This window comes from Cervus canadensis, chromosome 6 (genome assembly GCF_019320065.1).
Source record: "Cervus canadensis isolate Bull #8, Minnesota chromosome 6, ASM1932006v1, whole genome shotgun sequence".
NCBI lineage: Eukaryota > Metazoa > Chordata > Mammalia > Artiodactyla > Cervidae > Cervus > Cervus canadensis.
Window position 1 is genome coordinate 80,903,109 of NC_057391.1, and position 27,877 is coordinate 80,930,985.

The window sequence follows — 27,877 nt, forward strand, 5'->3', positions numbered from 1 at the left end:
AAGTGTAGAGAATGTATCTGGTTAGGTTGAAAGAATTAATGCTGCATTTTTGATATGAAAATTGCTTTCACATTAAGAGAGATACTTTGTGTACAAAAAAATCTTTTCTAAAACAAGCTCACAGTACTTTCACCATTTTACTGGTCTGGGATATGAACAATATCAGTCTCTGAGAGAGGGGGGGTTATTTATTATTTTGTCTTATATTCTTTTACTTATTAATATGACTTCCCTGGTGGCTCAGATGGTAAAGCGTCTGCCTACAATGTGGGAGACCCGGGTTCAATCCCTGGGTCAGGAAAATCTCCTGGAGAAGGAAATGGCAACCCACTCCAGAATTCTTACCTGGAAAATCCCATGGATGGAGAAGCCTGGTAGGCTACAGTCCATGGGGTCACAAAGAGTCGGACATGACTAAGTGACTTCACTTTTCACTTATGAACAGAATCGGTTCTATCAAATAATCATACCTATGTCTTTTATCAAAGACTTCTATTGGTAATCTTCCTCAAAATAGATTCAGGTGAAATTGTTATTTGTGCATTTTGTGGACTACCAAAACTTGAGACTTCATTTATTATTGTTATTTTTTAAATTTTTTAAACTAATGACTTATTTTTGGCTGTGCTTGGCCTTCGTTGCTGTGCGTGGGCTTTCTCCAGTTATGGTGAGCAGGGGCTACTCTCTAGTTGCGGTGTGCTGCCTATTCATTGCAGTGGCTTCTCTTGTTGCAGAGCACAGAATGTAGGTGTGTGAGCTCAGTAGTTGTTCTACTGAGAGTTGGTTGCCCCTTGGCACATGGGATCTTCCCAGATCAAGGATTGAACCCATGTCCCCTGCATTGGCTGGCAGATTCTTAACCACTGGACCACCAGGGAAGTCTGAAACTTCATTATTGATTTCAGTTTTTTTTTTTTTTTTTTTATTTCAGTTTTGAGACTGTACAGACAATTCAGAATATTCATGAACTGGGTCAAGGTGATAAACGTGGGCTGAAAGAAATCATAGGATTCAGAACAACTAAACCGTGCATTTTGCTGGCATTTGAGCCACACTATGAAAAGTAAATGTTTTGTGTATCTCGTGGCTCTTTTACTGTCGGGGAGGGGGAGCAAACTGCTGATGCAACCTGGCCGAGGCTTCTTCACCAAGGGCTCCTATCTTTTCTGCCCCTGCCTTCTTGGGTTCTTGTTTCCCTGTGTCATCAGCCAGGGCAGCCTGGACTGCACCTTCCGCCAGCAGGGAACAGTGCAGCCACAGGAGGAAGGCAGAGTTCCTTGGCTTTACGTCCATGTATTTGATGGTTAAGCTTCCTCTACTGTTTTCCCTTTTACCTATTGGGTGGCTAACCAGCTGGAGGCAGCTGCGGAACTACAGCCAAATCTGAGACCTGGCATTCATGATCTTCCCTCTTCATCCACTTAAATCTGTAATTTTATTACATCACCACAGGCTACAGCCCTCACCAATACAGTTCCAACATTTTTAGATGTCAGGGGGCCTGTTTCTAGAATTTTCGTATGATCAACAAGCATGTGACAGAGGGAGCTGACAGCTCTCTTGCAGGCAGGTGGAGACTGCAGAGCTGGGGGCCCGGGCCTGCCTGAGGCGCAGCTCTGGCCACGCTGGGCTGGTGCCCGCCTAAAAGGTTTCAAGGAGGCAATAAAACAAAAACCAGCAGCAGGGCTTTAGTTTCTCTGTTCCATCCTTGTCCTCGCTTCTCTTTATCAATTGCTTTTACCCTTAAAATAATCTAACTACAGGCCTGGTGGAAGACTGCCAGGCACATTTTTAAGCATGGAGAAACTCTTTAAGGCCGAGATGCAGAATGTGAAGCAGCAGCGGCGGGCAGTGGAGGTGGCCAGAGGGGAAGGGAGTTCAGCATCGGGTGCAAATTATGAGGCTCAAAAAAGTGGCAGAGCAAAACGAAAACCCCCATCCTACTACCCCCAAATTCTGCAAACAAACCAACCAGACAATCAGACAATTAATCATTACATTTTATCCTCTTTATAAATTACAAAATGCAGATATTAGAGGGCAACCTCCTGTGTCCATGGATGCCAATGAATGACCTGTCTTTAGGCTTGAAATCCATCTGGCTCCTCAACTGGAGGGATCACCTGCTCAGGGAAGATGGAGATGCTGATCAGGGCCCCAGGCCCATTCAGTCAAGACCCGACTAGTGCCTGCTGCTCACGCTCTCTGCTCAAAGGCCTATAGTCAGCATCCCTTTGGTTCTTTACAGACAGTAATTCTGTTCTCTTGGCAGCTCACAAGGAGGCATGGATGCCTGCGGGCTTTGCCCCATATCACATCCTTCTCCTTTTCCAAAGAGATGCCAGGCCTGAGCCATTCTGTGAAGTTTAGCAAGATTGGGTTTAGTCTGTGGGAAGAAAGAATAACTCCAGTTAGCAGTATGAAAAGCCAAGGAGCATGTAAGTATTTCCTAATTACGGCTACTCACATTAGTTTAGATTTCTAGTTTCTGGATTCAGAAAAGATTTTTAGATTTCCTTAGGATAAGTGGGACTGAAAACTAAGTCTAGAGGCACATCTCTTCAGGAATGGGCACAAAACTTCTTTCATTTTTCCACTGTCATATGAAACAAAAAGTTCTTAATGGAGTAAAATGGACTAGATGAATCAGAAAACATTAGTACCTGAAAACTCCATGCAAGAAAAGACTATACAGCCCTTAGCAGGAAAAGTAAGCAAAATAAAAGGTTTTGGAAAGCGGACATTCCTATTATGCTCTCATGTTCTGTTTCATTTAAGATTATAACAAGGATAAAAATGTTCTTTAATTTAAACCACTTGCTGCCTTTATTGAATTATCCACATCATTGTTCTTGGACTGCTGAGTAATCAGGGCCAAAACATAATGTGAAAATCTCCTAAGCTTGGTTCCTTGCCTGATCCTCAAATCATTATTCTAGAGATCCCTGGAGATGGCTACCATTTCCAGCAAGTATTGGATTGGCCAAAAAGTTCATTCGGGGTTTTCTGTACGATGTTATGGAAAAACTCAAAGGAACTTTTTGGCCAACCCAATACTATCAAGCAACTGGCTCATTAGGCTACATTTGCCGGCAGTGAATTTGCTGTTTTGGCCAACTTTCTGTGGTCCCAGAGAGAACTTCTCTATCTCAGAAAACCTAGAGCCTGTAGGCAACGGGTGTTTAGGATGCTTTAGTCTGTACATGTGTTAAGCTTAAAAAATACGAAGGCATCATATGTATAATCAGATAGTTCTGCCTAAACTCCATTTTGAATTTGAGCTAGAAGATGAAATGGTGAGACTTCCGAAAAAACTTCCAGTATTTTTCAAAACTCTTGTATTGGGGAAAGGATTAAGACAGATTACATTTGGATCACAGGAGCTAGTCTCCTGTTAAGTCATTTCTGTACCTGTTTTTCCTGCTCCAAGTGGTCGATGTTAGCTAACGGCAGCATGGAGGGCCTGCCGTGAGCACACTGGAACGGCAGCTGGCACCAGGACAGCGCTTCAATAAGGCGACAGCTCTCCTCGAAGCTCAGGCCATCATTAAACTTAATGGCCCCTAAACAAAAGACAAAAACCAGGGGTATGGTGTGTATGGTGGGAAACCCTGCTGGCCCTGGGTGAGAGCTAAATCTCTGGGGAGAGACACATGTTCCTAGACTTCTCTCATGTGACTTTAATACTGCTTGAAATTGGCCTTTACTTCCATGGATGAAACTAAGGCTTCAGGACTGACTTGTCTCTCAACTTTCCTTATGGAGTCAGTTGTCTTTCTAATCCCTGAAGCAGGCATTTCTTATCTTGTTAGGACTTTGCTTTCAGAGTTTTCTCAGAGAGGTAAAAGCAATATTTTTGCCTACTTCTTAAGTTTGTGAAATCAAGGTCATCTTCCATCCAGAGCCAGTCTATCACCAAGATATCTGTTTCCCTACAATGTCCATTTTATTTGCTGATTTTTTGTTTACGTCATAATCTTCTTACTCTAAACTCTCATACTGTCAGAAACTGCCTTTATGCCTACAGTAATTTACTCAGTCAACAAATATTAAGTATCTACTCTATGCTGGAGCTCTGCCAGGCAATGAATGAGATGGATGATCACCACCCCCACGAAGCTTACTCTCTAATAGGTGAGACAAACATTAAACAAACAGTTACACAATAATTAAAATTGTAAGTACTATAAAATATAGAAAATCAAAGAATATATATAAAGGAAGACCAAACCTGGTTTAGGAGGGTCAGGGAAGGCTTTTGTGGCAAAATGATATTTAATCTGAGACCTTGGGTTAAGAAAAACACAGCTAATTGAGGAATGAGCAGAAGGGCATTTCAGACAGAAGAAAAAGGCCAGTGCAGAATTTAGCAACAAGACCAAGACCAAGGAAGCCAGCTGGAATGTGAAGGTCGAGGTGGAGAGTACTGTGAGAAGAAACTGAAGACCCCTGCAGGCCACAGTCAGAATAACACGTTCATCCTCAGGGCGATGGGGAGTCACCGTCATGTTTCTTTAAGAAGGACACGCTCGGAGTTATGTTTCAAGAAGTTTCCTCTGGGTGTTGTGGGAAGAATGGCTTGAAGGGAAACCAGGATACATATGGGAATACTAAGTCAGAGGACTCAACAGGGGAAGAATCGTTGAGTCCTGGGGCGGGGAGGCGGCAGTGGAAGCAGCTCGCATTAGACACCTGAAGATACACTTTGCAGGTAGAGATGATCAAATTGGGGATGGAGAAGACACGAGGAGTAAAGATAGGATAAAGTGGGGAAGGGATCTGTGGTATTTGCAGGAGACAAACTAATGAGGGACTGAGGTTATAAGGCCAGAAAAGACAGGAAGTGAAGAGAGGGGAAGGTCGATGGGGGTTGCGGGGAGATCAAATGGATGGGGAGGGTGTCTGGAGTGGAGATCCCACTGTGGTCAAATGAGAGTTATAGGGGATTCATGATCCCCAAAGTAAGTTCCTCCAACACCATTTTCTCTATTTTATCATATTACCCTACTCAAGAACCCTCAATGATTCTTGCCTTTTGTATAAGGTCTAAAGGTTTTGTTGTGACTTCTAGGATTCTACACTTCCTCACCATCCTAATTTCCTGGTATTCTTTGTTGCTCCTCATATAACCGATTTGTTTCTGCCTTTGGATCTCTGCACAGGCTGTTTCTTCCCCTGTACTAAACCTTCCCTTCCTCTAAATCCACGTCCTTCAGCTCATTCAAAATTTGACTCAAAAGTGCATCTCCTCTAGGAGTGAGTTACTCCTCTACTCATATAAATCAGTCTGCATTATGGTCCACTATATATGTTGGTATTTTGCTTTGTGGACTTCCCTGGTGGCTCGGTAGTAAAGAATCTGCCTGTCGATGCAGGAGACGTGGGTTTAATCCCTCAGTCAGTAAGATCCCCTGGAGAAGGAAATGGAAACCCACTCTGGTATTCTTGCCTGGGAAACCCCACGGGCAGAGGAGCCTGGCAGGCTACAGTTCACAGGGTCACAAAGAGTTGGACACGATTTAGTGACTCAACAACAACAACAACAACAAATTTTGCTTTGTAAAAATAATTTTCTAGGGTTCATTTTTAGTGTATTGTTTCTTGATCTAAGTTGTATCTTTCAAGAGGCAGATGATAATTGTGCCTTCTACTTCTTTCATAACTGCTGAACCCTGCCAGTGCTTAGCATGCAAAGGCATTCAAGAGCTGGTGTGTTGAGAGTCTTACCATGGCAGGCTTGGGATGCCAACACCTTCTGGACGGTCAGTGGCAAAGTCCCTTGGATGCCTCCTGTGGTCTGGAGTAGCTAATGCATAAACACATCCATTAATGGAAAAGCCAGTGGAACAATGGAGCCTTCTGTGTGCGGTGCCTCTGTGTAGAACCCCAAAATGAAAGTAAAGCTTACCTCCACTTGTTCTCGAATAAACTCCTACAAAGAGAAAAGGACAACAGACATGAATCTATTGCTATGTTATAACTGCCCTTTGATAATTTACAAAATATCCCAATTTCCTTCTTTAAAAATATGCCTCTTGAAGAAAAGAGCTCCAGCAATATAGCACTTAGATACAAACAATGTATTTGTTGTACGGCACTTTGAATATGAAATACCAAGACAACTGAAAGAACTCTTGCTCAGTGGAGAATATATTTAGCTACTGAAGCTTTCTCCAGAGATAGCTCATCAACTCATGAGGTTATGTAACTGGCAGGCTAATGACTTGACTAAGTATCAGGGAGGTTTCTTACTGCGAGGTTGTCTGTCTGTATTTATTACCTTGGCTAGAACACGTTAATATGGCACATAAACAGAATACACAACGGTCATCAACACAACTGTGCACTCAGTGTAACACTTGCTTCGATATCAGAAACATAAGTAGTTAGTTCCCAGAGGCATTTTTGTGTGTGCAATAATTCCCTTCAGGTCAAAAAGCTTACTCTTTGAGGCATTTTGCTGGGAAATTTCTCCTCCTTTGCATATCTCTGTCCCTAGGGTAGCCTTTGCAGTAAGAATATCCCTGCAGATGTTAATATTTATGAAAGGACTAAAGAAATTTAAAGCAGACACTATTTCATGTTATTAATTTGTTTAACCTCTGGAGGTTAAAAACTGTTTTGCGATATGGCACATTCAATAATTTCTTTATAAGAAAACACAGGATTTCTTTACTCCTAAAAATGTATAAATCAGCTTCCTGGGAATTCCCTGGTGGCCCAGTGGTTAGGACTCAGTGCTTCCACTGCTGGGGCCTGGGTTCAATCCCTGGTTGGGGAACCAGGACCCCACAAGCCAAGTGGTACAGTTAAAAAAAAATAGCTTCACAAGATTACAACATGATAGATTCTTTTTCAACCAGACTCAGAAAATTCTCTTGCCTCTCTCATTTAGACACTAGGACACCATACTTATAAATGAGCAGTTACCAAGAACTAGGGGGTAGATATTATGTATTTTTTAAAAGCCATGCATTTTCCCAAACAAACCTAAATAGATGTCTCATTATACCTGACCCGCTAACAAAATTTAGTGTGGTTACAGATCCAATCCTAACTTCTTTGCTATTCTCTCTTTTGCTTATCTATCTGGGACTTGTAAAACATTAGTCTGTAAGCCTGGGGAAGGGGAAATGGATCTTACTCTCTGTTCATTTCATATTTCAATGGTTCAATTAATGCTAGATAATTTGAATAATATTTAAAAGGCACATTCATTAAGCTGTAAGGTAGAACTTTATAGAAAGATGTCTTGGTTTGATCTTTCAACTGCTAGGATCCAAGTAACTACCTCTTCTTCAAGATGCCAGAACTTTTCCAGCTTCTTTCAGAATCGACAAAATCTGTTTTGATCAGCCTGACTTAACATAATCAAGATTTGCTGAAACCATAAGCCCTGTTTCAGTCTGAGGTAAACTTCTTACCAGTCATCTTTGAAGTCACTTTAGGGAAAGTTTTTATTATAATTTTCTCGTTAAATACTTAAGGATTGAATTACAATAAAAGATTCGAGCAGATCCTATCTCTTGGATTTAAGACAGTTTGGAAGAGAAGCCTTGGAGAAAACAAGCTGTGCAGGAAGAAAGGGGCCCCCTGCTGAAAGCCAGGCAGAGGTGGTCTGATCAAACGGCGATTCTGGGAAGGCTCAAGTCAAGGTGATCCCACAGCTGGCCCGTCAGCTGCCTCTTCCTCTCAAACGTCTTCTCATGCTTAGCCAACACACCTGCTCAAGTCTCTCCTGTCCAACAAGAGACAAAACTCTTTCCTCCACGGGTGCCCTGCCCCCATACTTCCCGACACGCCTCACCTGTCGCTGTCTCCCCGTCTCTTCTGGATGTAGCCAGAGTCCTTGGGAGAATGGCCTCCATAGCTCCCCCTTCTCCCTCCCCTCACTCCTGCCGACCCTTAAGAACGGGTTCCTCAAGGCAGGCAGCGTCCCCCGAAGCCAAATCCAACTCCTCAGGCTTTACTCTCTGGCCACTGTTGACCATTGCCTTCTTGCTGAAAATTCCCCTTCGCGGTGGCAGTATTACTTTTCCCTGGTTTTCCTCCTCCTTCTCTCACCAAATATTTTCAGTCATCCTTTACGGTCTCTTCTTTTTAGCACTAGCATTCCAGACTGCTGCCAAAACGTATACACCCTGAATGCTGGTGTTCCACAGGCCCCGCACTTTGCTCTCTTTTTCTTCTTCATATTCTCCTGGAACAATCTCATGTCCTTTAGACGCTTTTCCAGCTTCTGATATTATCAAAATATAAACAGTTGACCATCAAGGGAGTTGAACAATGCAGGAGTTAGGAGCACCAGCTCTCTTCACGTGAGAAAATCCTTGTATAACCTTAGAGTCAGCCCCCCGTGGACGCACCTCCACATCTGGGAACTCAACCAACCACAGATCCTGCAGTAGGGTAGGGTATATTTTTTTAAAAGAATTTGTGTATCTGTGGATCTGCACAGTTCAAACCCATGCTGTTCAAGGGCCATATAACTCTATAGTGTTAACTCCCAAACAGATTCTACAGCCCGAATTCTTTCCCAAGTGCTGGATCTGGCCTGTCTATCCACTGCATATCTTCATCTGAAGGCTCATGGTCTAACTCCTCAGCCAAGGGTACTCTCCTCCATTTCCTTTTTCTGTCAAAAGCGCCATCCCTACAGTCGACCAAGTGAGAACCCTCAGAATCATTACTTACTTTTCTCCTTTATCTCTTTTACATTCTCTTGATCAGCAGGTCCTCTTGATGCTGCCTTCCAGATTATGTCTCATTCACATACGTCTATCTTCTCTGTTCCCGTTGCTACTGACTTAAGTCAAACCTTCATCCTGTCCTATTGGCACCAGGGCACTAGCCCCTCAGGTGCTCTCTACCTCAAATCTTTCCTAAATCCATCTATCTCACAGTTTATCCACTAAATCTATCTTCTACCTTTTGTTTTTAGATGTTACTACAGTAATTCAGGTGTCTGGAAAAAATGATAGACTGAGTTGATGTGGATTTGCCTGTGTTCCAAACTGAAAGAGCTAAAGAAGCAATTAAGAAATCACAATGAATAAAAAAAGGACACCATGAAAAAAGGACAGGTGGGAGACGAGTGCTAGAAGATAAAAGGTGGTGATTTTATGTACAGTTTAGGAAGAGAACAGAAGAACAAATTACCGTTAACTGAGTTAAGGATGCAAGTTAAAATTCCCCTTCTAAACCAGGAGAGGGGAAAACAAGAGAAATAAAGGAAACTTTAATAGAAAACAGGAAAGAAAAGACAACAAATACAAAATAAATCATGTTTGTTTTAAAAAAACACGTAAGTATTTAAAGTGCAATGCTAAAGTATACTTTACTCTTCTTCACTGGCTGCCTACAGGATAAAATGCAAACTATTTAGCTGAATATGCTGAATCCCTTGATCAGTTGGCCTTGACCACCTATCTAGGCTCATCTAAGCCCACCACTATCCTGTGTATGTCTTAATACAAGCCATGTGTATTGGTAGCTCCCTAAGCACAGGATCTGCTTCAAGTCTCTGATATCTGTGGAGAATGACCTCCCCTCTTCTATACTTGGCAGGCTCCCACTGTTCTACAAGACTTTTCCTAAAACAAACAAAAAAAGGCTTTTCTTTTGATAGTTTCCTTGACCTCCACTCTCCTGGGCACAGTAAATATTCTGTATTGCCATAACACTTTGAACATACCTCTGCTGGCCAAATTTCACTGCAGTGTAATTTAAGTATCCTTCCTCACCTTGAGCTAATTCATCTTTGAATCTCTGGAACTTGGCAGACAGCAGGTATTTCATAAATGTTTGTTGAATAAAAGATGAATATGGAGAATTTTTAAACAAAGGAGGAGGTTATTAGCAAGCAGCAGTTTTCTCAGCATCTGCAGCTGTGTCTTACCTCCACAATGCCCTTGGTCACAGTAGATCTTCCTCTTCGAAGTTCACTGGCTTCTCTTTCTACAAAACAGAGTGGTACTTTTCCTATGAGGACCAGTGAATCACTGGTGTCTGGAAATACAATTTCAAGGCCCAGATCTTCAAGATTTTTGTGGTAACACCTAAAGAGAACCTTAAATGTAAAACAGCTACTTCATTCACATTTCAGTATTGGTTCCAAATACTTGATAGTTTCTCAAAAGCTGCCATGAGCTTTAAAACTTGCACTGTTTTCCTCACACTTATGGTTGTTTAGGATTTTATTATCAAATTTCCTTTTTGAATATAGTAACTTTTATTTTTTCCCCTCTTTTCCACTGAATCAATTTGCTTCTGTGTCTTATTCTCTGCTGAGGGATTGCTAACTACTCCTTGCTGGCACTTAAAGAAGTTTGACACAAAAGGGCTGCGAATGTTTTGAATCAGCACTAAAGCAGGGAGGTAATTAACAGCCCCAGGAACTGAGAAGTTCTGATTAACGGGATGTAAATAAATGGATCTGCCTCTAATATAAATTATGCCCCAGAGAAAAAGATTTATTGGCAGTCTCATATTCCCCACATTAAATAAATTTAGAGACAATTCTCTCTTTTTCATTTCCAATAATCTATGCTGCCCCAAAGTAGGAAAATGCCCTATCTTGTGACTCATTATATGATTGGCCCGTTCCTTGGGGCCTGGGGTTTTACTTTCTTCCCAGTACGATTATGGTGATGAACACTAAGAATCTAGAATGCACCAAGGCAAAGCAGAATGGAAGCAATTACTGCAGTAACTTCGCTTTCAGAAACAGCACAGCATAAATACTGACTGTTCCAAGGAATGGTAAGAGTACTCTAAGCCAACTTCTGGAAAGAATTATCAGGGAAACTATACCCTTTACTCAACATCTGTGATATAGTGGAAAGAACAGCATTTGGAGTCAGAAACCTGCCTCTGAGTGCCTGCTCCATCACTTAATATTTGCTATGACCTTGAACAAGTCATGTAGACCTCATCTGAGAAAAGGAACAATAGTTACGTTTACATCTCACAGAATTTTTGTGAGGATGCACCTTAGCTACATCACAGCCTCATGGTGGTACTAACCGTAAGAGTCTCCTTTGTTCCTCTGTCACTGTTATCTCTAGTGGAGGACTTACAGTGGAAGACAGTAATTTTTTTCGACCAAAGCCTTGTGGCTGTTGCTTCTCATAGGAATCTATTGGGAGAAAGGTGAACAGGTTAAGAGCAAGAAGTTGAAGTCTTGCAAATTCAGATAAAAATGAAGACACAGTCGTGGGATTTTTATAGTGCTTAGTAGCATGTTCAATGTTCGGTTTTAGGCTCTGAATTTCCATCATTAAAGTCAAACTAGTAAATATCTAGTTTGTCTACTCATTTTAGCAGTATTTTCTTAAATAAGAAATATAAGACTTAAATGTTACATTCAAATGAACAATTCAGTGATCCTGTAGGTAGTCAACAAATGTGATTTCAATAACAGAGGTTGACTAATATTGGGGAAGATCCCCTGGAGGAGGGCATGGCAACCACTCTAGTATTCTTGCCTGGAGAATCTCATGGGCAAAGGAGCCTGGCAAGCTACAGTCCATGGGTTGCAAAGAGTCGGACAAGACTGAGCGACTAAGCACAGCACAGCACAACCCAAGGCTCAAGAAGGCGCCTCCTTTCCTTCGGAGGGACTGCCCAGTCTCTGATGAGAATTACTACTATTCTCAAACGGTCCAGGGCCTATAGCAAGCGAGTTTTTCTAACACTGCTTTTACTGTATCTTTCCCAACTCTTAGGTCTTCATTTTATAGGGAAAAGTGAAAAGTGACATCATTGCCATTCTAGTCCATGAAATACCTCCTGAAGTCTTCACCCATTTGGTTTTTTTATTACTTGACCACAGGAGTAACGATTTCCTGGGTATTTTACATCATCTTGGGGACACACAGGCTCATGATGAGAAAAAATGGGTAGCAAAAATTAAAAAGCACATAATGACTTTGGAAGAATACGTAACAAATTAGTGATGCAGGTTGCCTCTGGAGAGAGAAACTAGGTGCCATGAAGGACAAGGGTAGAAAAGAAACTTTATTTTATTCCCTTTTGTACTTTTCAGACTGGAACCTATTCAATTACACTACCTATTCAAAAACAAATTAAATTTTAAAATAGAAACAAAATATATTGGGCCTTCTGAGCTGCTGGTGGTCTCTGCCTGATGAACTGTGAAGGTAAACCATGATTACATGGGCATGTGGAGGGGCATATCTTTGTGCTGAATGTTGTAATAAAGTAGCCTCATCTTTAGGGCTGATGGTAAGTATATGGCAAATATGCCTTTGACCATGTAAGTGAGATCCACATGTTTGAATTAGTAAAGTGAACTACTACATTCTCTTAATTGGAAAAGTCACTCCAACAGGCTTCAGCTTCATTTTTTTATAGTTTGTTTTTTCATTTTTTTTAAACATACAACTCATCTTTTTCACCATAGTCACGTTAGGCAAACTCAGGCACATTAATTCCACTGGGGAGTCTCGAATCTTTCCTAGGCCTCAGCAGATCCTTACCAATGATCAGCTGCTCCAATCGGATTCGCTCGTGGGCAGCGTGCTGGTCCACCAAGACTAGCAGGTTTCCACCTAGAAGACCAGCAAGCACCACTGGGTTTCAAATTCTTAGGTCAAGATTAAAGTAATCATGTTATGTTGAGGAAGGAAAGGATAATTCAAACTATTTAACAACATAAGCATAAGAGAAGCATACAAACTATGCAGTAACAATTGCTTCTTTTATTTCCTAAAAAGTATTATGGGAAAACTAAAACAAATGTATCTCTGATGATAAACTCTTTGGTTCATTAGCATTTCATTTCTAAAATATGTGTGAATTTAATGTTTAAATACTGACTTTGCCTTTTTAATTCAAATTTGATACAATGAAGGATCATTAAACTACATATTTTTTAATCAGCTAACCTTGATTTGCAAGCTACTCCAGAACCCATGAAGAGTGTAATTCTACTACACTTTAGATCAGAGGTCAGCAGTTTCTTTTCTGTGAAAGGCTAGACAGTAAATATTTTAGGCTTTTGGAACACATGGTTTCTGAGACAACTATTCAAATATTCATTCTGAATCAAAGTGGCCATAGACAATCTGTGAATATTGTAGCTGTGATGCAATAAATGTTATAGACACTGAAATGTTAATCTCATATAATTTTTTAAAATTTGTTTATTTTAATTGGAGGATAATACTTTACAATATTGTGATGGCCTCTGCCATATATCAACATGAATTGGCCATAGAATTTCATATAATTTTAATGTGTTAAAAAATATAACTCTTCCTTTGCTTTTTTTCAACTAGTTAAAAATGTAGTACACCTGAAACTAATGTAACACTGTAAATTAACTATATGTCAATTTAAAAAAATAAATAAAAACCATTCTTATCGCCCTGGATGTTACAGAAACAGCTGTCCAGATCTGGCCCCCCAGGCCACAGTGTGCCTTGCTTTAGACTCAGGCTTCACAAACTTTGAAGAATAGACAAATCACCTGGGGATCTTAGTAAGAGGCAGATTCTGATTCAGTAGGTTAGGAATGGGACACGAGATTGTGCAAGTCTAACAAACTCCCATGTGATGTCATTTACTGACCTTGATTTTGAGTAGCCAGGTTTTACACTCTCAAGTGCAACAAAAGAAACAGATTGTCCTGACCCCAAAGCCAAACCTACAGGGAAATCCTTTTCTCACTGACAGGAGGACTGATTCTCAATGACATTAGTACATTTTACCTTGTAATTTTACTACTTTTGGCCAAAGGGTTGACGTTTATTGTTACTGATTATACTGAAATGAGAGTTCTCCTCTTGAATTTGATCAAACGAGATAATGTCCGTTTTTCCTGTTTCTACTAATAAGATAAAAAAACTGTTTCTATGACACCATCAAATTCATGGCAAAAGAGCTTCAGACTTAAAAAAAAAAAAAATTATGTAATTTTTCTGACAGCATTTTCCACCACAAAACAGGCCCCCAAATGCTGAATTTTAAGCTCCTTTGAGGATAGGAGGAGTTGCAGCTGGTTGTGATGAATACTGAACATGCTGTATTGGGCAAAACAATGGAATAAATAATAAATTATGAGGGAGTAACCTCAAACTCAAAACTACAGCCAGTGTAAATTACCAGTGTAAATTACCAAAAGTCAAGAACTCTAAGAAATCAATCCTGCACCTTACTCTGGAGGGAAGACTTATAGTCTACAAAATGTTCATGACATTTTCCATTCCTTGAATGAAGCAGAATAAATGAAAAGTAATTTACTTATGTCAGAGCTATATTTTTGATATTCCAAAATAACAGAATAGAAACTTCATAAGGGCAAGGATTTTTGTCTGTTATATTCCCAGCATGTACAACAGCACCAGGCACATCATAGGCACTCAATAAATATTTACAGAATAAATGAATGAATCCTTATTCTTTAGAGTATCATAATTATAGGTGGAAAGAGGCAATAAAAATGCCATTATATGGCATTCGTTTCACTATAATTTAAAACAATTCTATGTCCATTACAAAAATTAGTGAAAATACTAAAATAAAACAATTATAGGGATAGGTTGTTTTTGGTATTCATGAGCAATAAAAACTCATTTTGATTAAAAAAACTTTTTTAATCTAATACATACTTCTTGGTGGTAGCCAATCAACACAGTGACAACCTGGAATTGCAAGAGACATTTAAATATCTGGAGATTTAGTGGCTATACCCATCTCAGGTGCCACTGTAGAGATTTTGGTATTAAACAACAAAGAATTTCAGGTAATCAAATATTTAGGGGAAAAAAATCTATTCGCTTTCTAGATATAGTAAGACTACTAGATTTTGACATTTACTAATTCTACATTTATGATAATTATGATAATTTTTGGTTACTTTACCCCTGATCTATGATGATATTTATCAAATAAATTTATACTGTAACAAGATAAAAGGGAACATTTTGAAAAGCAAAGAGAATGAACCACTTTCAAACTTCAGAAGCTCTCTCCTGCAGGCCTACCGATCAGATGCCAACTCCTGCAGGGGTGCTCAGGACTCTCAGGCACTCAGGCCTTTTCCAGAACCAGACAGGATCTAGCATTCCTTGTAAATAGCTCAAGGCTCTCCCAGTTTTAAAAAAAAAAAAGCTTTCACCCTCCCTAGTCTCTCTTCCATGTCACAGATTTCGGAGTCTCTGCTAGAGGTGTAATATCCAACCACATTCCTGATATATTCTTGAACATTTCAAAGGTGTTTCAGACCAAACTCATGATTTTCACCACCCTCCTTGCCTGCTTCTTCTTCAACCTGGTCCTGTAATGTCATCCAGCTACAGAGGTCAGAAAACCAGGAGTCTTCTTTGACATCCCTTCCCTATGCCCAATCCATCACCGAGTCCTACTGACTTATCTCCTAAATATCTTTCTCTCTAGGCCACCTCCCCATCATTTCTTAGATACTGCAACATCCTCCTAACACTCTCTCTGGAGCGACTAGGTCTCCACCTCCACACCTGCTCCACACTCCATACTACAGCCAGAGCAGTATTTTCAAAATGCAAATGTGGGGACTTCCCTGGTGGTCCAGTGGTTAAGAATCCACCTGCCAATGCAGGGGACAGGGGTTCGAACCCTGGTCAGGGAATAAGATCCCACATGCCGTGGGCAACTAAGCCTGCAAGTCCCAACAAGAGAAGCCTGTGCATGGCAATGAAGACCCAGCACAGTTGAATAAAAAAAAATCGAATGTGATGTGACACGTGCCACTGGGAAAACAAACAATAAAAAAGAAAACAAAAAGCCTTCAATTGTTTCCTATTGGTACTGGGATGAAGACAACGCCTGTAAATGGGCTTTAAGACCTGGCTGTGATCTACATCTCTAGCCCATCTCCTTGCTCTCACACAAGGGCTTGCCCTGCTTCCTCTCACTGAAGGAGACGGAAGCACGAATTGCATGTTATTCCCTCTGCCCAGAATACTTCTCCCTCCCTTCTTTACCTCCTTAACTTACACTTCAGATCTCTCCTTACCAACAGAACCTTCTCTGACCTCCTCACTAAATCAAATCTCCTGATACAGGTTCTTACAGCATCTTGTTTCTCTCCTCCATAACGCTAAAGGTAAAATGTTAATGTTTGTGTAACTATCTGTTTCTCTTGCCTGTATATTGTGTCCCACCACTGTATCTCTAGCAGAGTCCCTCATATGTAGTAGGTACTCAATCAACATCTGTTGAATGAGTTAATGTTATTATTTACAAATTATCATTGTTTTATTAAAGCAGGTCACCAAGAGATTATATGTAACTCTTCATAAACCTAACAGAGTTCATCATATAAACTTTCTATTATTATAAAGCAACTGTATTAAAACATTATTAAAAATTTAGAGAATATAAAATATTTCAAAGAGTAAAAGATGAAATTTCCCCTTTGCCCATTTCTATTCTCACTCCCAAGGTAACCATTCTTAATAGTTTAACATGTATCATACACACACACACACACACACACACACACACACACATCTATGTGTATGCACATAAAACTAAATGTACTTTAAAACTATTGTTTCATGATGTATTTTCATAATTTAGATTGGTTTTTCCTAATCTGGCCAAATTTGAAACTGTATCATGTATTAAAAAATAACCTTAAAAAGAGACTGTGAGAAGACCAGCTGGTCACTAAAACTAACCCGATTCTTACCTGCCTCACCATTCTCTTCAGTCTTAGTGCTCATTAAACAGGCAATAAACTTGTTATCCACTTGCTGGAGAACCTGCCATACATTCAAGTGAGTGGTACAATACTAAATATAAGTTAACAATGGCTTATCTGCATAAAGAGAGACAAAATCACATTTAATTTAAAGGTGTTTGCATTATAACATTCATATCTAAGACTGAGGAGAGCTGCTGATGAACCTGCAGGAGTTCAAGGTTCGTCATTAGGAGGGATAAAGAATAGACATGTAGAGCAACTATAAGACAAAAGGAAAGACTACAAGGGAACAGACTGAAGCAACTCATAGGGTTATGTTAATAAAACTTCAGAGTAGACTTGAAATGTTCCCAACAGAAGGACTCTTAATAACAGGTAATGTGACCAGACAATTACTAATATGACCAGAGACTGCTAACAAATAGGGCTGAAAAAAATTTGGAAAATGTATGCAAAAAATGTATACAAAAAATGGAAACCATTTTTGTAGGAGTTGGTACATTAAGGCAGTAAGTTAATAGCCACTGGTGGCTGTAGACCTTGGTAGCTCCCCTCTACCTAGATTGGTCTCAGCTTCTAATTTGTTTCCACACTGAAAATAAGAAGATGAGGACAGCCTGAGTGGTGTAGAGAGAGGGCAAACTAGAAAAAGGGTCCTTTGTGTTAACTTTTCAATCTGGAATCTCCTAAGCCATGTCATTTGCAGCCTCATACAATAGAGGGCCATTTAAAAGGGGCATCATTGCACATTTAAGGACAATGTCTCTACATTACTTAAGTAAGTAAGTGTTAGTTGCCCAGTTGTGTTCAACTCTTTGCAACCTATGGATTATAGCCCACCAGGCTCCTCTGCCCATGGAATTCTCCAGGCACGAATACTGGAGTGGGTTGCCATTCCCTTCTCCAGGGGATCCTCCCAATGCAGGGATGGAATCCAGGTCTCCTGCATTGCAGGCAGATTGTTTACCATCTGAGCCACCAGGAAAGCCCAAATTTATAAGTCAACGACATTACTTAGTTGACTTACAAATTATTGTCAGTACAGAAAGTCAATATATAATCCTTGAAACTGTGTGCCTGAATCCATAATTCATCACTCCAAACTTGCTCACCCCACTAAGGACACTTTTTTTTGTAATTGATGGCATCACCAACTCTATGACATAGTAAAGGACAGGGAAGCCTGGCATGCTGCAGTCCTTGGGGTTGCAAAGAGACCAACATGATTAGCAACTGAACAATAGCAATTATAATTAGTCCTTTGCTTTTCCTTCTGATGATAAAAGTTTTAGTAAGATTAAAAAGAACACATGTGCCTTGATCAGGGTGGTCTATATCATTAAATAAATCCAATTTCACATGAGTTAGCCTAGCTTAGGCTATATATTTATATATATTTATATATATAAATGAGATTTCAAAGGCAACCTTTTACCTGCATTGAGTGAATCATTTCTTTGGTGAAACGATAAGGATACAAGATGTTGTGAATTTTAACTGCTAGGCTCTCAGCTTGGCCGCTGCTTACGTCAACAGCAACCTAGAAAGACCCAGAACAAATGTCATTTACGTTGTAATCTTTTATGTTTGCAGAACTGTTTTACCAAAGATCTCAAGGTGCTTTAATAACATTCATTTTCACAGAACCTATTAGAGGTGGGTTGAATTTAGAGAACTTATAAAAATTCAAAGGGCTCTATGAGTTTTCACTCTTGAATAATAATTTTTGTTTATACACAAAATTACTGACAAAAACCCAATACCTTTCAGAATAACAATCTGCCTGTGCTTCATAAGCATGTCCTTAAAGACATCTTAACTGATGAATCAGTAACAAATGCTCATCCACTCTGCAGCCTCAGGACCACACAGAAAGCACACTGTGTGATAACCCACTGAGGAGAGGGTGCACACTCAGGTCCAGTAATGAAGATTCAGATAAAAGCACTTTATCAAATGATAACAGTTTTTATTACCATCACCTTAAATACTTGGCCAAAGCTGCAAGTCAGGGTTTCTGAGAGTGGTAAACACACTCACTATTCACACACTGATGACACAGGTCTAAAGTATCATCCAAAGTGTCCAAGCTTCCAAACTGCTATGAATTCTGATTCCTCCTCTCTACATTAAATATTCATTTCCAAATACATTATTTGGAAACATGCTCACTTTCCCTTCATAATTACAAATCAATATAGTCATTCATGCCCACCTCCAATTTAAATGAAATTCAAATTTTAAAATAACATGCAAAGAATAAGTGCTGCAGACCTACCTCTGGATAACGAGCAAATACTGGATTGTCCCATTCTGAGAACAAAGACTGAAGCGATTCAGGACCAAAGGCATCGTCCCCAGTAGCTAGAGCAAAAGGGGACAAGTAAAGTTGGCATCAAGAGCCTCAGGGAAGAGGGTGCATGGTGTCTCATGGTTGGTGTAGTGCAGCCTCAAGACCAAAGATCAGACACCGCGTTCCCATATTCTGCACATGTGAAGTGTTGGCTGTATCTCTAAACTGTTTTTATCTGTTATTTCTTAAACTAAACTTGATGACTGTTCTTCTGGCGTTATAGCTTTTTCTATAAACTATTTTCAAGAGATATTTCAGAATACAAGTCCACAAGAAACTGGTTCAAATTAGTAGCCCCACTTTTTGAGGTAAAAATATACCTTATCTATTTTTAGAATCAACAAAAAGAAAAATTATAAATGCAGGTTGTTTTTTTTTTTTTTTGAAGATAAGAATCTTGCTTATATAAAACTACTGCAATATGGAGTCAACTCCAATCTTTAAAAATAAGAAACATTTTTCTCAATCACAAGACACCACAGACTGTGCCTAATCAACCAGCATTGCCCTCGTCTGGAAAAGTAATTTCTGATCTAAATGCATGCACTGAATTAACTTAGTTCTGCTGTGAAACAGGACCACAGGGAATTCCTGGTTCCAAGAAGGCACAGCTGGCACTGATCAAGCTCGACCACACAGCCCTGCTCTGTTCTCCTCGAGCTGGGTGGCACAGCATGTACTAGGTGTTCTGGCGCTGTTAGTGCCCCTACCTCTGTTACTCTGTCTCATCACAGGCCTCTCTTCCCGAGCTCTAGGAAGGAAAGGAAGAACAAGGTCGCTTCTAAAGGGATGACACCTGTACTGAGATCCTAAATACAAAAAAGAAAAAAATCTAGACATTTGAACTCAAAATATACACTATTAAAATAATAGTTTCATAAAATCTCTTTCTGTACAAACTGAATTAAGACATAAGGCAGACTAGTAAACACTAGACTGAGTCAGAAGTTTTTTTAATGAAATTATTCTGCTAATTTAGGAATCTGCCCTAGTGCTTAGTCCTATTACCCATCTATACCAGGCAGAATGAAGACCTAGAAAAGATCCCCAATGGACATACTCTTTTTTGCAATACGTATGTGTCTATTATAACATTTACCTCATCCTATTAATATGTTTGGATGGTTGTCCTCCCCAACAGTCTGTGGACAGTTGAAAGTAAAGCCAGTCAATATGCAATGTAACAGCCCCAAGCATGGTATGGATCACAAATGAGTGAATAAATAAAGAGATGAATGAATGAAAAGTTCTCAATTTAAATTCCAATGCCCAGTAAGATGTCACCCAAATTCTGCCCTCCTCTCTGAGGATGATCAGATTTGAGTTTTAGAGACAATACCGAATTTGACAGCTTTGAACAGGAGTAAAACATGATGAAACTATTATTTCAAAAAGATAAATCTGTTGGACAAAAAATGGAGAGAGATTAACTAAGAATAATATAAGTGTGAGGTGAAATAAAGTGTGTCACTGTCAATAGAAAGGACAGAGTTGAAGACATTTTAAAGAAAAATAACTACCAGGGCTGGAGACCTGACAGCCACTCCTTAAAATTACCTTTGTAGAGCCTTTCTTCTGTGCAGTTAAATCTACCTCTTAACAGTCCATCTCATGTAACCTTTTACATGAGGCTCAACCATGTCCTAATGTCCTGCTACACACCAGCCATTTACAGAATGGTAGCCAACCCTCACCCCACCTGTGAATGGAGGGTGCTCAGAAGCCATGTTTCTTGGAACTAGCTCCTAGACCCCAAATATTTATGAATCTCTGACTTAACGTGACTCTCAAAGGTTCACTATAAGACCTGCTAATCCAGAAATTAAGTAGGTTGAAGCATTTTAGACATCTAGATTTACTTAACAGGAGCAGATGTTCATGTTCAGTATGGCCAGCCAAGATTTCCCCCTTTTGTTTTAGAAACAACCATCTCAGTTTAATAATATTCAGTTATTTTTTGTTACCATATCAGAAGCAGTTGTATTTCAGAAAGATGAGGTGCCAGTGCCTTAGATTTACCTCTGATTAGCATTCAGTATAAATCAGGACACAAAACTACATACACTGAAAAACACGTGTGTCTTTAAGAGCCACGTGATAGTCTCAGGAGCAGTACTGAAGAAAAGGGTTTTTTTCTATTTAATACTTTGAAAGTTACTACAATGATTACTTTTTTTCACAAGGGAAAAAAACTGGAAACCACTGAAAAATAAAAGTCTTATTTAACCTTAAATGAATCAGAGCCTCCTGCTAGAGATATTTATCCTAGGGAGAAATGATAAGTTAATTTGGAACTACCTTCATACAATTTACATTCTTTTGCAACATTCAAGACTTAATACAAATGAACATTTAATGTTTATCCTCCTGATGCAAAACCAAGATTACTGCCAGATGGAAATCAGTTTTACCATCTCCCAACATCTGGCTCTCAACATGCTGCCAAAACAATGTCACTTTTAATGTTGACTGAGACCTGGGAACTCAGAGTCCTAGCCTAGGCTCTGATGTGGCCTTGTGGTCTGATCTAAAAGCCACATTATTGTTTTTCTGAATAACGGCCACTTATACAGACCAAGATTATTAGCATATACATTATAATAAAGTACATTTGAAAAGTATGATTATAAAAATACATACTTAACCTACATTTCAAAAAATTTATGGTCAAGTCCTTTTTTTTTTAAGTTTATAAGTATACTACTGTACTAAGCCATAGATTTTACTGGGAAATCTAGGATGACTACAAGAATCATTCTAGTCCTTTACCTGGGAAAGGTGCAGAGTTCATGGAAACATGGACTGAGTCTGAAAACAGTCCATGGACTGTCCATGGAATTCTCTAGGCCAGAATACTGGAATTTTTGGGTAGCCTTTCCCTTCTCCAGGGGATCTTCCCAACCCAGGGATCGAACCCAGGTCTCCCGAATTGCGGGCAGATTCTTTACCAGCTGAACCACAAGGGAAATTCAGGAATACCAGAGTGGGTAGCTATCCCTTCTCCAGTGGATCTTCCCAACCCAGGAATCGAACTGGGGTCTCCTGCATTGCAGGCAGATTCTTTACCAGCTGAACCACAAGGGAAATTCAGGAATACCAGAGTGGGTAGCTATCCCTTCTCCAGTGTATCTGCCCAACCCAGGAATCGAACTGGGGTCTCCTGCATTGCAGGCAGATTCTTTACCAGCTGAGCTACCAGGGAAGTCCCCAGGGAAACACTGCAGATATTCTCAACTATCAATAGCACCATTTTCATTAAACATTGTCTCATCCTCTTGTACACACATACAGCCATATATATACTTACAGTTCCATTCTATACCATTCTTTCATTGTAATTTTATGTTTAAATAATATTGGAACTAGAGAGTTTTCATATATAATAAAACACATTTTATAATTAAACTTCAAAATGTTCTGTTGATAAAATCTCTTTGAATAATGACTATCTTACTCCTCAGCCATTATTTCCACCTTCAAAAGCACTCATGCCAGTGAACGCCATATACTTACCATTCTCCAGCAGAACATCCACAGCCATAGTTGTCAGGTCTTTAGTACAAGCAGCCCGAACATCCTCAGTAGGAGCAGTGAATGTACTAAGTCCTGTTAGTTTGTTGATGTAAACCATTCTTCCCAGAGTTACATCAAAATGCTGCTGCCAATCCAAAGAACAAGTGTTGGACTCTTCATTTCCAGAACAAGTTCTTGCTATGGATCCCTCACTCTGAAAACAAGTTCCATTTTGGTTAGCTGTGGAATCTTCCACGCAACTCATTAACATTCTACTCGGAGAGTCAGGACTTCCAATCTGTTGTTTTGAAGCTATAGGAACATCTGAATCCTTACTGGTAACTGTAGCATGGTCATAGGGCAGTACCAAAGGATTTCCTGGTATCTTCTCAGTGGTATTGTTGTTAGAATATGTTTCACTGTCTTTACTGAAGAGATTACCTTGTGCGACAGAGTCTGACATTGGGATGTTGTCACTTTCTGTTTTTTTATGCTCAGTTTTAAATAACTTACAAGAATCTAGGGTTAACCCACTGGACAAGTCACCATCTTTCCTACTGGAATCTAATTGTGGCAATTCATTAAAATGACTCATCTCCATCTTTTGAGTCTCTCTTTCGGAACCCTTCAATCTGGATAATTTAGAGGCTAGTGATTCAGGCGACTTCTGAACATCCAAAAATTTCCTGTTAAAATGAGGTAACTCCTGTGGAGTTATAGTGCTTTCTGTTAAGCAAAGCATCTGTTGTTCCAAACAATCATATTCCTTGGAGAATGGAAACTTTTCTGAAAAAAACATGTGATTTACTGGTTGACAGCTACTATTGGAATCATTATATTTCATAGTAGTGATTTCACAGATATCAGAGTTGTCTAAGTGGTTTTTGTCTTTCAATGGGATGTCAGGTTCAACCTGAGGACTGAGATTGGTAGTGATTTCTAAAGTATTATTTTCTTCCACTTCAGTATTCAGAGGATTTTTAACCTTCCCATATTGCCTCTTAAACTTCTCTAAAGATCCTAGCTGTGAATTTAAGCTTAGCTTCTTATGAGGTATGGGTTTGGCAGGACCAATCAACTTGTCTGTTTTCTTACTACCATCTGAAACATGTCTACCCCAAGAGAAAGAGGATGTGTCAGGTAATAAGCCACCTGTGTGTGATTTTTTACTACTTTCCCGAAAAATAGCAAAATTTTTATAAGCTGCTGTATGTTTGTTCTCTAGCCCATAACTTCGATTTGTTCTGCAGAGACTTTCGTTGGGCAGTTGAGCAAATTCTTTACTTAAAGTGCTGGTTAAATCTTTGCTGTTTTGAGTCTCAACTGAATGGAGTGTTCTATTTCCAAATGTTTCTTTGGCACTCACAGGACCAGGTTGAGCATAATTTTTAAATAAATGTTCTGTTTCAGTTGATTTAGTTTGCTCATTTTGTACCACATGAGTTATGAAGCCAGTGGAACATAATTTAACTTGTCCATAATGAAAAACATTTATTCTTCCACAAGTACTAGGTTTTTTCCTTTTCTCTTCCTCTCTCTGAGCACTAGGTTCTCCTGATAATGCTGTCTCAAAAGACAGAGGTTGGCATTCCATTTCAGTAGCATCTTTAAATCTCTCTGGTTGATTCTGAATTCTATTATTTTCCAGGATGTTGGCATCCATGCTATTAACAGTAGTACTTACTTTCTGTATTTCTAGATCTTCTCCACTCCCCTCAAAGTGATATAATGTCTGAAAAGGACTTCCAAACATTGCTGAACTGGTTCCACATGGATTTTCTGGAGAATTATGTTCCAAGCAATATTTTTGATGTTTCTTATTTTCTCCCGATTCTGATGCTCCAGCTGTCTCTTGTTCTAAGTTCCTTGACTGTAAGCAAGCACTGTCTTCATTTTGCAAAGATGACTCTGCCATTTTACAATGGGCTGGCCCATTGGATTTGTAAGTGTACAAAAATGAATCATTTGTCTCTTTCCTGATAGCTTCTGAATCCCTAGAATTCTGTGTGCTTACGTTTTCTACAGGAGCTTTTCTTTTCACAGCTTTTGACTGCAAGTTGAACATCTCGTAGGAATCCAAAATATTATTACATGCTTCTTGGAAATTGACCTGGCCACACTTCTCATCAGAGGACACTTGCTTCTGAAGACTGACACTAAATAAACTAAAATCATTATCTTCACTAAATTCCTTAATGTCCTCACTTGATAATTCCACAAATAATTTTTCTTTCTTTAAAAACATTTTTACTCCTTCCTGAATGCAAACCAAAACAGTATCCCAGTTCTGAAACTCAATCAGGGTTTTTGCTGGTTCCAGGCACACATCATAGTCACAGAACTGGCACTGCACATTGATTACATAGATACCATGGAGTTCTGGGTTAGACCGAGGCCGAGGACTTGAATTCATTTGCCTACTGGCAGAACCACTCTTTGGTTTGCATATAATACTTTCTTTCCTTAATAAAAAGTCAATGAGTTTATGCAACTTTGTCCTTAAAACTAACCTCTTGTTCACAAACAAAAACTGCATATTCTTATTATAATGTGCTTCAGAGCTGATAAAGCCAGTAAGCTCAAACTCCTTGTATTTAAAATTTATTTCTCTTAACTTTTGGGACTTACCCAGTCCATAAATTTGACAAAACCGGGAACATATGTCTTTGGTTTTAGGGAGTTGAAGAACCATGGAGCCAGAAACATCATTTCTCAAAGAGAAAGAAATGGAAGGGTGCATGAGTGACAGAGCTTCTATCCTCTGCCTAACCTTCTCAAACTCCAGTCTAGGATCCATGCATTTCCTCCTAACAGGTAATTGATAAAACAGGTTATATACAGTGACTGTTGTCCCCGCACTTGGTCGAGTTAAGTCAGCTTCACAAGCTTTCAGGGCTTTCCCATTTTGAAACAGTTTCACAAATGTTTTCATTGACTTGTTTTTCTTGGATGAAATTTCCACAGCACTGGCCATGTCAGCTATACTGGCCAACGTCTCCCCCCGGAAACCATAAAACCTTGGGTTCTCCAAGTCCTGTATGGAGTTGCATTTACTGGTGAAATAACGATTTCCCACCTTGTCTACATCATCGCTTCCCATCCCAAATCCATTGTCTATCACTTGAACTTGGAAGGTTTCCATGTTCACCCTGACAGCCACACATTTTGCTTCAGCATCAATACTGTTGAGGGCAAGCTCCTCAACACATTGGCCTAAGGAGCATATAGCCAAACCAGAACGCAATCTGGCTTGTACTTCAACTGACAAGCATTTGATCATGGCAGGTAGAAAGCTGGTGAGAATGCCAGGCAGTGGTTCCCTTTTCTGACTGGAAATAATTGCCTATGGGAAGAAAACAAAACACACACACACACACACACAATTAAAGCTTCAGAGTTACATGGCATCAACCATTTCTCTCAAGCATTACAAAGAAATATTTGAGGTAAACGAAATTTCTTATTAACGAAACAAAAATTATACTTCTGATCTCTAGGCAGATCAAACAGCTCAGATTTGGCACAGCAGATTTAACATCCAAAACAGTATTCATAATTTCACAATTTTTACTGCTCCTCTCTAAATCCCAAATGCCCTAAGTGAAATCATAATCACACTTGAAATTGACCCCTAAAGTGTTCAAAATGCCAATCACTTCACCAAAAACAGATGCCTAATTTCCGCTAAGAAACATTAGCTAGAAATTATTCCTGAAAAAAATGTCCAAGCTAGTTTCATAACATTTATCCATTACACAATAACCATGACTTTTAGAAAAAAATTACTAATGAAGTGTTAAGACACTGTACTAATTAGGGTGAAGGAAGAGGAGGAAATGAAATAAAATTATTATATCAAGGAGCGATAATTATTATAATAATTACTACTGGTTAAATGTAGTTATCTCAGGGGAAAGAGACTAAGAATGGGAACGGGTAGAGCAGGAAAATTCCTTTGCCTTTTAAGCCTTTCTCTATCATTTGATTTTTAAATCTTGTACATGTATTACTAAGTTTTCAGAAGGCCCTTACCTATTACTACTTATGATTTATTATTTTGTATTAATACACTTTTGGTCTTTACAGATGGCTCCAAACTACCTCAGCAATGATAATGATGGCCAGGGGATCTTCAAACGAGACTTTTTCTTGCAGCTAAAAATCATAGTTCAATGAAAGGTCCCCTCCCTTCATAGCTGACAGCAGCATGGGCTGGACCGTCTCACAAGTGGTAGGGCTTGTTTTTCAAACGGGGAAAATCAGAGCTCTAATTGCAGATCTGATGGTTTCTAAGATAATGTACTTTGCAGCCGGCAAAAAATGAGAGGTCAAGCTTTAGTAAGTATTCCTACTGGTACCCAAAACTCAACGATATCCGATTTCCTAACTATGAGGCTTTCGGGGTTCCTGTGACAAGTGGGACGATTCGATCCGGGTTCAGAGCTGAAAAGCTTGGAGGAGGAGCAGGGCCGCACCCGCATCCCACCCCACCCTCCGCGGCAGTCAGACTCAAGCTCCACCCCCGCCCCCTCCCAGCTGGCAACCGGAAACCCCGGCCCGGCCCGCCCAGGCTCGGGCACCCGGCTGAAGGTAGGCCAGGAGGCCTCCCAGGCCCCTCGCGCGCTGATTCCGTAAGGCTGGCCCGCAGCGGTCGCCAAGGCCCTTCGAGTGGCCCAGAATCGCCCTCTGGTCGCGTGCTTTACGCCAAGTCACCCGGAATCGTACCTCCCCAACTCCCTGATACCAACCGCTTGGGACGCCGGGCGCGCGCTCGCTGGCTGGTGTGGCTCGTACACGTGAGGCTCGTGCACGCGCGAGCCCGCGAGCATGCACTTCTGAGGCACCGCGCGGAGGACGCCCTCCAGTCCGTGACACCCCGATGCGCATGCGCACCAGGTATCGCCGGCTTGGAAACGCCCGTGTCCCCAGGTCTGTTCTCACTGGTACACCGAAGTTTCCAGTCCTTATCCCGTTTTAGCATGGCGTGAAAAGCTGTTTCTAGCAATTTTTACTCGTTTTTCCCTTTTTCCCCTTCTCATATCTCCTGTGTGCGTACTACCATTTAATTCAACAGAGGCTTCCTAGGTGCTGCAGTAGTAAACAATTCGCCTGCCAATGCAGGAGATAAGGGTTTGATCCCTGGGTAGGGTAGAGCCCCTGGAGGAGGGCATGGCAACCTACTCCAGTATCCTTGCCTAGAAAATCCCATAGACAGAGGAGCCTCAGGGGCTACAGTCCATGGGGTTGCAAAGAGGCACGACTAAGCATGATATTTTATTTGCTTATCATCTGTCTACTCA

The 27,877-nt window shown here is 40.1% G+C and overlaps 1 protein-coding gene across 4 annotated transcripts; it reads right to left on the reverse strand.

Moving 5' to 3' along the window:
• Positions 1-1,982: 1,982 nt before the first annotated feature.
• Positions 1,983-27,465, reverse strand: MLH3 (mutL homolog 3). Of its 4 annotated transcripts, none has more exons than XM_043472576.1 (13): positions 27,326-27,465; positions 22,578-25,920; positions 19,775-19,873; positions 18,990-19,075; positions 18,147-18,251; positions 16,697-16,769; positions 12,501-12,572; positions 11,026-11,137; positions 9,899-10,058; positions 5,909-5,932; positions 5,728-5,806; positions 3,412-3,563; positions 1,983-2,386 (listed from the first exon to the last, which is right to left on the reverse strand). In XM_043472576.1, the coding sequence occupies exons 1-13, from the start codon at positions 27,404-27,406 to the stop codon at positions 2,243-2,245; spliced, it is 4,530 nt and encodes a 1,509-aa protein (XP_043328511.1). In that variant the 5' UTR covers positions 27,407-27,465; the 3' UTR covers positions 1,983-2,242. The 4 variants fall into 4 exon arrangements, with proteins under 4 accessions (XP_043328511.1, XP_043328510.1, XP_043328512.1 ...); XM_043472575.1 differs by having other exon boundaries at positions 27,303-27,385; XM_043472577.1 differs by lacking the exon at positions 19,775-19,873 and having other exon boundaries at positions 27,303-27,374.
• Between the last annotated feature and the right edge of the window lie 412 nt (positions 27,466-27,877).

What these genes read in the sequence shown, in the direction of transcription:
- MLH3 (XM_043472576.1), bottom strand. Translation starts at nt 27,406, where the DNA reads ATGCTCGCGGGCTCGCGCGTGCACGAGCCTCACGTGTACGAGCCACAC. An exon ending in TTATTCGAGAACAAGTGGAG is followed by an intron (nt 5,807 to 5,908) that starts GTAAGCTTTACT and finishes TTTATGCATTAG; the next exon opens with CTACTCCAGACCACAGGAGG. An exon ending in GGCATCCCAAGCCTGCCATG is followed by an intron (nt 3,564 to 5,727) that starts GTAAGACTCTCA and finishes TCTTTTGTTTAG; the next exon opens with GGGCCATTAAGTTTAATGAT.